This window comes from Capra hircus (assembly GCF_001704415.2).
Source record: "Capra hircus breed San Clemente chromosome X unlocalized genomic scaffold, ASM170441v1, whole genome shotgun sequence".
In the NCBI taxonomy this organism is placed as follows: Eukaryota; Metazoa; Chordata; class Mammalia; order Artiodactyla; family Bovidae; genus Capra; species Capra hircus.
In genome coordinates this window covers 2,914,728-2,927,339 of record NW_017189516.1, presented here as the reverse complement: position 1 = coordinate 2,927,339, position 12,612 = coordinate 2,914,728, and the positions used below count along the sequence as shown (strand labels likewise).

The following is a 12,612-nucleotide window of genomic DNA, read 5'->3' as shown; positions in this document are numbered from 1 at the left end:
CACAGAGCCCCTATTTGAGTTTCCATACAGCAAATTCCTGTTGGCTATCTATTTTACATATGGTATTGTAAATTTCTGTGTTACTCTTTCCATACATCTCACCCTCTTCCTCCTCCCCTACCCCCGTGTCCATAGATTTTTTTCTTTTTGTCTGTTTCTCCATTGCTGCCCTGAAAATGAATTCATCAGTACCGTTGTTCCAGATTCCATATCTGTGCATCAGTGTATGATATTTATTTCTCTTTCTGACTTACTTCACTCCATATAATAGGCTCTGCGTTCATCCACCTCATTAGAACTGACTCAAATGCATTCCTTTTTATGGCTGAGTAGTATTCTGTTGTATATATGAACCACAGCTTCTTTATCCATTCATCTGTTGATGGACATCTAGGTTGCTTCCATATTCTAGCTATTGTAAACAGCACTGCAGTGAACATTTGAATACATGTGTGTTTTTTAATTTTGCTTTCCTCATGATCTATGCCTAGTGGTGGGATTGCTGGGTCATATAGTGGTTTTATTTGTGGTTTTTTAAGGAATCTCAATACTGTCTTCCATAGTGGCTGTATCAGTTTACATTCCCACCAAGAGTGCAAGAGGGTTCCCTTTTCTATACACCCTTTCCAGCATTTATTGTTTGTAGACTTTTTGATGATGCTATTCTGACCACTGTGAGGTGATATCTCATTGTAGTTTTGATTTGCATTTCTCTAATAATAAGTGATGTTGAGCATTTTTTCATGTATTTGTTAGCCATCTGTATCTCTTTAGAGAAATGTCTGTTTAGGTCTTTTTCCCGCTTTTTGATTGGGTTGTTTGTTTTTCTGGTATTGAGTTGTATGAGTTGCTTCTGTATTTTGGAAATTAATTCTTTGTCAGTTCTTTCCTTTGCTATTATTTAGGCTCATTCTTAGAGTTGTCTTTTCACCTTGTTTGTAGTTTCCTTTGCTATGCAAAAGCTTTTGAATTTAATTAGGTTCTGCTTGTTAATTTTTGTTTTTATTTCTATTACTCTAGGAGGTGGGTCATAGAAGATCTCGCTTTGATTTATGTCATCAAGTGTTCTGCCTATGTTTTCCTCTAAGAGTTTTATAGTTTGTGATCTTACATTTACATTGTTAATCCATTTTGAGTTTATCTTTTTGTATGGTGTTAGGAAGTGTTCTAATTTCATTCTTTTGCATGTAGCTCTCAAGTTTTACCAGCACCACTTATTGAAGAGGCTATATTTGCCCCATTGTATATTCTTGCCTGCTTTGTCAAAAATAAGGTACCCATATGTGCAAGGGATTGTCTCTGGGCTTTCTGTCTTGTTTTTATCTCCTTCTATCTCTGGGCTTTCTATCTTCTATCTTTTTCCATTGATCTGTATTTCTGCTTTTGTGCCAGTACCATACTGTCTTGATGACTGTAGCTTTGTAGCATAGTCTGAAGTCGGGAAGGTTGATTCCTCCAGCTCCATTCTTCTTTCTCAAGATGGCTTTGGCTTTTCGGGGTCTTTTGTATTTCCATATGAATTGTGAAATTTTTTGTTCTGTGAAAAATGTCATTGGTAATTTTTATTGCATTGAATCTGTAGATTGCATTTGGTGAAAGAAGTGAAAGTGTTAGTCATTAGTTGTATCTGACTCTTTGTGACTCCATGAACTGTAGCCTGCCAGGCTCCTCAGTCCATGGGATTCTTCAGACAAGAATACTAGAATGGGTTGCCATTCCCTTCTCCGGGAATCTTCCCAACCCAAGGATTGAACCCTAGTCTCTGACATTGCAGACAGAGTCTTTACTGTTTGAGCCATGAGGGAAGCCCTTATATTTGATAGTATAGTCATTTTCAGAATATTGATTCTTTCTACCCAAGAACATGTAATATCTCTCCATCTGTTTATGTCATCTTTGATTTCTTTTATTAGTGTCTTATAATTTCCCATATACAGTTCTTTCGTCTCCTTACATAGGTTTATTCCTAGATATTTAATGGGATTGATTCCTTAATTTCTCTTTCTGATTTTTCATTATTACTATATAGGAATGCAAGTGAGTCAATACTTTTAATACTTTTGGTTGTAATCTGAGATGTGCAATTGCTTGATCACATGGTAATTCTGTGTTGAACTTTTTGAGGGAGTTACACTGTTTTCCCAATGCCCCAGCCTTCTAGTTTTTCCCCATCCTCACCAACACTTGTTATTTTCTGTTTTTTTTCCAGAGGTATCATAATGGGTGTGAGATAGTATCTCATTTGTGGTGTTGATTTAAATTTCCCTAATAAGAAGTGATGTTCAGTGTCCTTTTATTTGCTTATTTGACATTTCTGTGTCTCCTTTGGAGAATTTTCTGTTCAGTCCTTTGCCCCCTTTTTAGAGTTCTTTTCGTAAAATACTGTTCTATATTGTAAAGTGTAATTCTGAAGTTTTTCAGTATGTCTTCTTCTACCTTTTCTTGGCATATTAATTGGAGTGAGAAATGGAGAAATCAGAAAACTTTGTAGTATTAATGTTTTGATCATTTAAATTCCGTAGAGTAATTCTGAAGAAGATAAAGAAGATGATGAAGAAGAAGATGAAGAAGAAGATGAAAATGATGATTCCAAGTCTCCTGGAAAAGGCAGAAAGAAAATTCGGAAGATTCTTAAAGATGATAAGCTAAGAACAGAAACACAAAATGCTCTTAAGGAAGAAGAAGAGAGGCGAAAACGTATTGCTGAGAGAGAGCGAGAGCGAGAGAAATTGAGAGAGGTACACCACATTTTATTTATAATTTCTTTTTAATGTATGACTTTCATAGATTCACAGATTATAGTTCAGTTGTCCAAGAAGAGGATCTTGTAATCAACCAGATATTTTTTGTAAGTTACTTTTTCCTATTGGCAGTATTTTATACAACTTAAAAATCGTCATTAGGTAATATTTAGAATTAGGTACATGGGAAGGATTTAGATTGTTGAATGATCACCAGAGTGATTGTTTTTTATTTGAGGTAGAAAAACATTAAAAAATTATTGCTTAAATCCATGAACGATTTCAATGTTTTGAATAAACTTTTCATTGTAAAATAAAGGTCCATCTAGTCAAAGCTATGGTTTTTCTAGTAGTCATGTATGGATGTGAGAGTTGGACCGTAAAGAATGCTGAGCGCCAAAGAATTGATGCTTTTGAACTGTGGTGTTGGAGAATTCTCTTGAGAGTCCGTTGGGCTGCCGGGAGATCAAACCAGTCAATCCTAAAGGTAATCAGTCCTGAATCTTCAATGGAAGGACTGATGCTAAAGCTGAAACTCCAGTACTTTGGCCACCTGATGTGAAGAACTGACTCATTTGAAAAGACCCTGATGCTGGGAAAGATTGAAGGCAGGAGAAGGGGACGATAGAGGATGAGATGGTTGGATGGCATCACCAACGTGATGGACATGAGTTTGAGCAACCTCCAGGAGTTGGTGATGGACAGGGAAGCCTGACATGCTGCAGTCCATAGAGTTGCAAAGAGTTAGACACAACTGAGTGACTGAACTGAGCTGAACAGGCAGAAGAAATAGTATTATAAATCTCCATCTGTACAATACCCACCTTCAATAATTACCAACATATTCTGGAGATGGAAATGGCAACCCACTCCAGTATTCTTGCCTGGAAAGTCCCATGGACAGAGGAGCCTGGCAGGCTATAGTCCATGACGTCTCAAAGAGTCAGACACAACTTAGTGACTATACAGCAAATGGCAATTTAGCATTTTGTAGAAGGAAAAGCAAGGAAAGGAAGAAGAGAGATTCTGTTGGCACTGTAGGAGTGAGAGAGGAAGGGGCAAATACAAATAAGCTGGAACTTTGACTGACACACATGTAAAACAGCTTGCTCTGAACTAGTCAGTGTGTTGCAATTCAGTTACTGACTATGGTCTATTTTTCTGACTTTTGAATGACCAGGGCCAATCTTCATTTCTCGTTGTGCTCAATTTGTTTATTCAAGAATTATTACATATCAGTCAGTAATTGTGGGTCTTTATTTTGTCAAGTGGTATAGGAAGAAAAGACTAGATACATATTCATATTCAGATGTTTTAATTCTTTGACCCAAAGCAGTTTACCTCGGAGAAGGCAATGGCACCCCACTCCAATACTCTTGCCTGGAAAATCCCATGGACGGAGGAGCCTGGAAGGCTGTAGTCCATGGGGCCGCTGAGGGTCGGACACGACTGAGCGACGTCACTTTCACTTTTCACTTTCATGCATTGGAGAAGGAAATGGCATCCCACTCCAGTGTTCTTGCCTGGAGAATCCCAGGGATGGGGGAGCCTGGTGGGCTGCCGTCTATGGGGTCGCACAGAGTCAGACATGACTGAAGTGGCGCAGCAGCAGCAGCAGCAGCAGCAGCAGCAGCAGCAGCAGCAGCAGTTTACCTAATCCTTCAAATCTCTTTACTCATGTGTGAAATAAGGCAAATTATATCTTCCTTATATGAGTGGTCAAAAGATTTAGTGAAATAATCCACATTAAACATTTAGCACAATACCAGGCATATGGTAATAAAAAAGTAATTGTAGATTTTAGATGTTGATGATGATGTTATGTGGTTAGGGACTGCAAATAAATAATTTACTGAACTTTCAAAAAAAATTAGCAACACATGACTAGTTTTTTTTTCATCTGTTTTCTGAACTGAACTGAACTGAACTGAACTTGTTCAATTGCTCAGTCATGTCCGACTCTTTGCAATCCCATGGACTGCAGCCCACCAGGCTTCCCTGTCCTTCACCATCTCCTGGAGCTTGGTCAGACTCATGTCCATTGAGTTAATGATGCCATCTAACTGCCTTGTTCTCAGTCGTCCCCTTCTCCTCGTGCCTTCTATCTTTCCCAGCATCACGGCTAGTTTTTTTTTTTTTCATCTATTCTCTTACCTTCACAATATTTTTGAGAAGTCTCAGATATCATATTATTTTGATTATATATGGTTCAGAATATATTGTTGAAAGATAACTTTTAAACATTACCACAGTATCATTATTACACTTAAACATTAACAATAATTTCATAATGTCAAATGTCTAGTTAATATTAACAATTCTTTCATTTACCTCATAAGCATAATAGTGGTTTATAAAAATATTTGTTATGAATCAGGAACCTAAAAAGGTCTCACTGTGTGTTGGGTTACATTTGGATACTTAGGTTTATCATTAAGCTATTCCTACAGTGTCTTGATTACTGTAACCTTATAGTAATTCTTGGAATGAGATACTGTAATTTCTACAACTTGGTTCCACACTTTTAGAGTTGTTTTGGTATACTCTGTTATTCTTATTTCCATATTAATTTTAGTATCCTGTCAATTTTTAATAAGAATCTTCCTGGAACTTTTATGGGGATTTGGTTGGATCTCTAGTGACATCTTAACAGATTTTGTTTACACTTATATAAATATCATATATTTCCCATTTATTTATCTCTTCTTTGATATCTCTTAGCAGCATTTTATGGTTTTCATTGTACATAACTAGCACGTATTTTTCTAAATTTATCCTTAAGTAATCTATGTTTTCTGTTGTCATGGTAAATGAAATTTCAAATGATTTAATGACCTTGTGTTCTGTGAGCTTACTATATTCTCCTACTAGTTCTAGTAACCTTTTTAGTAGATTCCTAAAGATTTTCTACATATTCAGTCATGTTGTCTACCACCACCACCAGAAGGATGGTTAATTTTTTCAAATGCATTTTAATGTATCTGTGGAATGATCTAGAAAATGTCTTAAACTGCTAGGATAAGCCTTACTGGTCATCTTATATTACTCTTTTTATATATTGTTGTATTTCTTTTCTTATATTGTTTCACCAGGAGTTTTACCTCACTTTTAAGTAGGCATGTTGGGTTATAAATTGCTTTACTTGTATATCTTTCTGGGTTTTTTATTACAGTAATACTGTTCTCATGTAAAATGAAACGGGAAATGCTCCTGTCTCTTCTACTTATAAGTATTTTTATAATATAGGTAGTATTTTATTCTTAAATGTTTGCTAGAATTCTCCAGTAAAGGTACTCTCCTGAGTTTTCTGAGTTTTTTTAAATTTTTAGACAGATTGTATTTAATAAGTTATTACTATTACTTTAATAAGTAGATGATCTGTTCTCTTTTGATCTCTTTTGGTAAATTTTTCTTTGAGATATTTGTCCATTTCATTTAAGTAGTCAAATGTATTGTTTCAAATAAATTTGTTTATGATATTCCTTTTTTAATGTTTTTGTTTTTTGTAGACCCTGTTATGATAGCTCATCTTTCATTTCTGTCAATGATAATTTATCTTTTTTTCTTGATTAGTCTCTAGAGGTTTAGAGATTGTATTATCCTTTCAAAAAAACCAGCTTTAATGATTTTTTTCTTATTATTTTACCTTCTGCTATTTCATTGGTTTTTACTCTGATTTTGTGTTGTCACTTTTTCTCTGGGTATAATTTGCTTTTTTAAAATAGCTATTTAAGGTGGCTTTTGGATGTTGATTCTTTTTTAATCTATAAATAATATAAAATTCCCCAATGTGCATACTATTTTAAATGTTGAACTGTATGAATTTTGATGTTTTGTGTTTTGCTTTTTACTCTTTCTGTTTTTCTTATGACCAAGAAAATGATGGTCCATGCAAATATTTTACTTTTGTGGTGTGAAATATTCTATAAATTTCAGTTAGGTTATGTTGATTTATTACATTCACATCCTTTATATCCTTAATGATATTTTGTCTCATAGAGCAAAGTTGAGGTCTGCAAGTTTAATTGTCAGTTTGTCATTTTCTCATTGCACTTCTCTGTTTTTTCTCATAGTTTGTTAAAGCTCTGCTAGGTACATCTACTTGTGGGATTATTATGTCTTTCTCATGAATTGATCCATTATCAGTATGTAAAGTCCCTTTTTAACACTGCTAATTTTTCATCTGAAATCTACTCTGTTTGAGTATGGTGTAGTCATACCATCTTACTTTTCAAGCATTTTGCTATGAAAAGTTCCAACATACTGCTAGCTTTACAGAATTTCACAGTAATTTCCCATAAACTCATGTCCTACATTCTTCTGTTGATATTTCACTATACTTGGTTTATAACATTTCTATATATTTACTAAGCTCTCTATCCTTCATTATATTTTTATGCATTTGAAAGTCAGTTGCAAACATTATTTCACTTAACCTAAATGCTTTAGGTTGCATATCATTAATTAGAATTGATATTTATTTAAAATTTTTCTTTTCATGAAAAATTTACTTAGAGTGAAATATACCAATCTTAAGTTTACATTTTGGTTTTGACATACCATGTAATTGGGGAATGTATATATTTTCATGGTTTTCTTCACCTTGCCTTTTTTTCTTTTTACTTAATATTTGGAGAGTGTTCTTTCCTCAGTAGCTTGTGTCTGCCCTTAACTGTGGCAAAACTTATCTGTTGAATGCACTTATCACTGTCATCTTTGCCTTCCCCAAATCTTCTTTTGAGGTACAGTTAGGTTGTTTGAAGGTTTTCACTAAACTGGAGTATCCTGTTACATATTGGAATGACTTACTTTGTTTGTGCTTCTTTGGGTTCTTTTAAAAAATTTTCTTATTATTTTAACTATTTTTAAATACACAGGTCAGTGAAATACATGTTGTGTAATCATCATCACCATCCTTTTCATTGCCTTTTTCATCATTCCAAACAGAAACTCTGTACCCATTTAAAACTAGACCCCATCCCCTTTTCCCACTAGTCTCTTATAACCTCTCTTCTACTTTCTGTCTCTTATGAATTTGCCTATTTATTTACCTCTTATAAGTGGATTTATTCAGTATGTTTTCAAGATTCATTCATGTTGTACCAACTATCAGAATTTCATTTGTTTTTAAGGATGAACATTGCATTGTATGCATATACCACATTTTGTTTATTCATTCATCTGTTTTTTAAAAAATTGTGTATTTTAATTTTAAATTTGTTTATTTTTAAATTGGAAGATAATTACTATACAGGATTGTGTTGGTTTCTGCCAGTCATTAACATAAATCACCCATAGGTATACGTATGTCCTCTCTCTTTTGACCTTCTTTCCCATCTCCCTCCACATTCCACCCCTCCCCAGTTTGAGTTTTCATTGTCATATAACAAATTCCAATTGGCTTTCTATTTTATATATGGTAATATAATTTTCCATGTTACTCTCTCTGTACATCCCTCCCTATCCTCCCCGCCCCCCTTGGTGATCCATAAGTCTTTCTCTGTGTCTGTGTCTCCATTGCTGCCCTGCAAGTAATTTCATCAGTACCATCTTTCTAGATTCCATATATATACATTAGTATACAGTATTTGTTTTTGTCTTTCTGACTTACTTCACTCCATATAATAGGCTCTTCATTCATCTACCTTATTAGAACTGACTCAAATGCATTCCTTTTTATGGCTGAGTAGTATTCTGTTGTATATATGAACCACAGTTTCTTTATCCATTCATCTGTTGACATCTGGGTTGCTTCCATGTTCTAGCTATTGTAAACAGTGCTGTTCTAGCTACTGGGATACATGTATCTTTTTCAGTTTTGGTTTCCTATGGTTTATGCCTAGTCGTGAGATTGCTGGTCATATGGTGGTTTTATTCGTAGTTTTAATAAGGAATCTCAATACTGTCTTATATAGTGGCTGTATCAATTTACATTCCCACCAAGAGCACAAGAGGGTTCCCTTTTCTCTACACCCTTTCCATCTGGGCTCACAGAATCACTGGGTTCCCTGTGTTATATAGCCACTTCCCACTAGCCCTCTATTTTATACATGATGATGCATATATGGCAGTGCTACTTTCTTAATTTGTCCTACCTTCTCCTTCCCCTGCTGTGTGCACAGTTCCACTCTACATCTGGGTATTCATTCATCTGTTGATGGATATTTTAGGTTTCTTACACTTTCTGGCTGTTGGGAATAATAGTGCTAGGAACATGGATATATAATATCTCTTCAAGTTCCTGCTTTCCATGCTTCTAGATATATATGTTCAAAAGTGGAATGATGGAACATTGAGGAGTCATCACATTGTTTCCTCAACAGCTGCACCATTTTACATTTCCACCAGCAATGCATACAGGTTCCAATTTCTCTATATCTTTACAACATTTCTTTTTTTTTTTCTTTCCCTTTCTCTTCTTTCTTACCTTTTCCTGCCCCCCCACCCCATTTGTAATAGCCAACGTTATGGACGTGAAGTGGTATTTCATTATGGTTTTGTTTTTTAAGAAGTTAAATTTTATTTGGGGCAAAATTAGGACTGCACTGAGGGATACAGCACCTCAGATAGCTCTGAGACACTGCTCTAAGAGGTGGTGGGGGAAGGTGGTGAAGGGAAATTTTATGAAATCAAGAACTTATCTTACAAAAAGTTTTTCTGCTTATCATGAGGAGATGATGTCACTATGAAGGAGTTTAGTGCTTTTCTAGATAAGACGAGATGCAAGAATTTGGATAATTAAGGTTTTGATTTGTATCTCCTTAATGGAAAAGGTCAGTTTTCATTCCAATCCCAAAGAAAGGCAATGCCAAAGAATGCCCAAACTACCACACAATTGCACTCATCTCACACGCTAGTGAAGTAACGCTCAAAATTCTTCAAGCCAGGCTTCAGCAATACGTGAACTGTGAACTTCCTGATGTTCAAGCTGATTTTAGAAAAGACTGAGGAACCAGAGATCAAATTTCCAACATCTGCTGGATCATGGAAAAATCAAGAGAGTTCTAGAAAAACATCTATTTCTGCTCTCTTGACTATGCCAAAGCCTTTGACTGTGTGGATCACAATAAACTGTGGAAAATTTTCAAAGAGATGGGAATACCAGACCACCTGACCTGCCTCTTGAGAAATCTGTATGCAGGTCAGGAAGCAACAGTTAGAACTGGACTTGGAACAACAGACTGGTTCCAAATAGGAAAAGGAGTATGTCAAGGCTGTATACTGTCACCCTGCTAATTTAATTTATATGCAGAGTACATCATGAGAAATGCTGGACTGGAAGAAACACAAGCTGGAATCAAGATTGCTGGGAGAAATATCAGTAACCTCAGATATGCAGATGATACCACTCTTATGGCAGAAAGTGAAGAGGAACTAAAAAGCCTCTTGATGAAAGTGAAAGAGGAGAGCGAAAAAGTTGGCTTAAAGCTCAACATTCAGAAAACGAAGATCATGGCATCTGGTCCCATCCATCACTCCATGGGAAATAGATGGGGAAACAGTGGAAACAGTGTCAGACTTTATTTTTTGGGGCTCCAAAATCATTGCAGATGGTGATTGCAGCCATGAAATTAAAAGACGCTTACTCCTTGGAAGGAAAGTTATGACCAACCTAGATAGCATATTCAAAAGGAGAGACATTATTTTGCCGACTAAGGTCTGTCTAGTCAAGGCTGTGGTTTTTTCAGTAGTCATGTATGGATGTGAGTTGAACTGTGAAGAAAGCTGAGCACCGAAGAAGTGATGCCTTTGAACTGTGGTGTTGGAGAAGACTCTTGAGAGTCCCTTGGACTGCGAGGAGATCCAACCAGTCCATTCTGAAGGAGATCAGCCCTGGGATTTCTTTGGGGGGAATGATGCTGAAGCTGAAACTCCAGTACTTTGGCCACCTCATGCAAAGAATTGACTCATTGGAAAAGACTCTGATGCTGGGAGGGATTGGCAGCAGGAGCAGAAGGGGTCGACAGAGGATGAGATGGCTGGATGGCATCACTGACTCCATGGGCGAGAGTCTGAGTGAACTCCGGGAGTTGGTGATGGACATGGAGGCCTAGCGTGCTGCGATTCATGGGGTCTCAAAGAGTCGGACATGACTGAGCGACTGAACTGAACTGAAGTGAATGACTAGTGATGTTGAGCATCTTTTCATGTGTGTATTGACCAGTTGTATATCGTTGGAGAAATGTCTATTCAAATCCTTTGCACATTTAAAAATTGTGCTGTTTTTGTTATTGTTGTATTGTAGGGGTTCTATATGTATCTGGATATCAATCTGTTATCAGATATGTGATTCGCAACTATATTCCTCCATCTCATGGATTATCTTTATTTCTGCTGATAAGTATCCCTTGCATAAAAGTTTGAAATTTTGATGAAGTCCAGTTGATCTATTTTTTTTTCATTGTGTGTGCTTTTTTATGTTTTATTTAAGGCATTGTTGCCAAATCCTGTGTCATAACAATTTCTTTCTTTGCCATTTTGTATAATCCTGTGTAATATAATCCTGTGTTGAATTTTGTTTGCTTGTACTTTGTGGAATAATTTTGAGTCTGTATTCACAGAGAATCTATAGTTTTCTTATAGTTTATCTTTTAAATTTTAAATTAGGATAATGCTGGTCTCATTGATTGAACTAGAAAATATTCCCTCCTCTTTAGTTTTCTTGAAGAGTTTGAGAAAAATTGGCATTATTATTATGTCTTCTTCGGAGAAATATCTATTTAAGTCTTATGCCCATTTTTTGGTTGGGTTGTTTGGTTTCTGATGTTGAACTTCATGACCTGCTTGTATATTTTGGAGATTAATCTATTGGCAGTTGCCTCATTTGCAATTATTTTCTCCCATTCTGAGGATTATCTTTTCATCTTGTTTATGGTTTCTTTTGCTGTTCAAAAGCTTTAAGTTTAATTAGGTTCCATTTGTTTATTTTTGTTTTTATTTCCATTACTCTAGGAAGTGGGTCATAGAAAGACTTTCTTTCATTTATGTCAGAAAGTATTCTATGTTTTCCTGTAAGAGTTTTATAGTTTGTCATCTTACATTTAGGTTTTTAACCCATTTTGTGTTTATCTTTGTGTATGATATTCGAAAGTGTTCTAATTTGATTCTTTTGCATGTAGCTGTCCAGTTTTCCTGTCTTTTCTCCATTGTATAGTCTTTCCTTCTTTGTCGAAGATAAGGTGCCCATAGGTATATGGGTTTATCTTTGGGCTTTCTGTCATGTTCTGTCATGTTTCACTGTTTTTGTGGCAGTAGCATACTGTGTTGACGACCAGCTTTGTAGTATAGTCTGAAGTTAGGAAGGTTGATTCCTTCAGCTGTATTCTTCTTTCTCAAGATTGCTTTTTCTGTTCGGGTCCTTTTGTGTATCCACAGAAATTCTGAAATTTTTTGTCCTAGTTATGTGAAAAATACCATTGGCAATTCGATAGGGATTGCATTGACTCTGGAAGTTGCTTTGGGTAATATATTCATTTCCACAATGTTGATTCTTCCAATTCAGCAACATGGTATATCTCTCCATCTATTTGTGTAGTCCTTGATTTCTTTCAAAAATGTCTTATAGTTTTCTGTATATGCCTCTTTTCTCTCCTTGAAGCTCTATATAGTCATCAAGAACAAGACCTGGAGCTGACTGTGGCTCGATCATGAGCTCCTTATAGCAAAATTCAGGCTCTAATTGAAGAAAGTAGGGAAAACCACTAGGCCATTCAAGTATGACTTAGATCAAATCCCTTTTGATTATACAGTGGAGGTGATTTATAGATTTAAGAGATTAGATTTGGTAGACAAGTGCCTGAAGATCCATTTTGATTTTAGGTTCATAACTTTGTATAGTAGGCAGTGCCAAGAAGGCAAAGCATTTCTCTAA

General features: G+C 35.7%; 1 protein-coding gene across 1 annotated transcript in view; it reads left to right on the top strand.

The window, feature by feature from the left end:
* The window catches only part of ATRX (ATRX, chromatin remodeler), a 235,207-nt gene that overhangs the window by 152,484 nt on the left and 70,111 nt on the right, over positions 1 to 12,612 (top strand). The window contains exon 17 of the mRNA XM_018043618.1: positions 2,523 to 2,738. Within this exon, the coding sequence (XP_017899107.1) occupies positions 2,523 to 2,738 (216 nt within the window). The remainder of the gene's footprint in view (positions 1 to 2,522; positions 2,739 to 12,612) is intronic.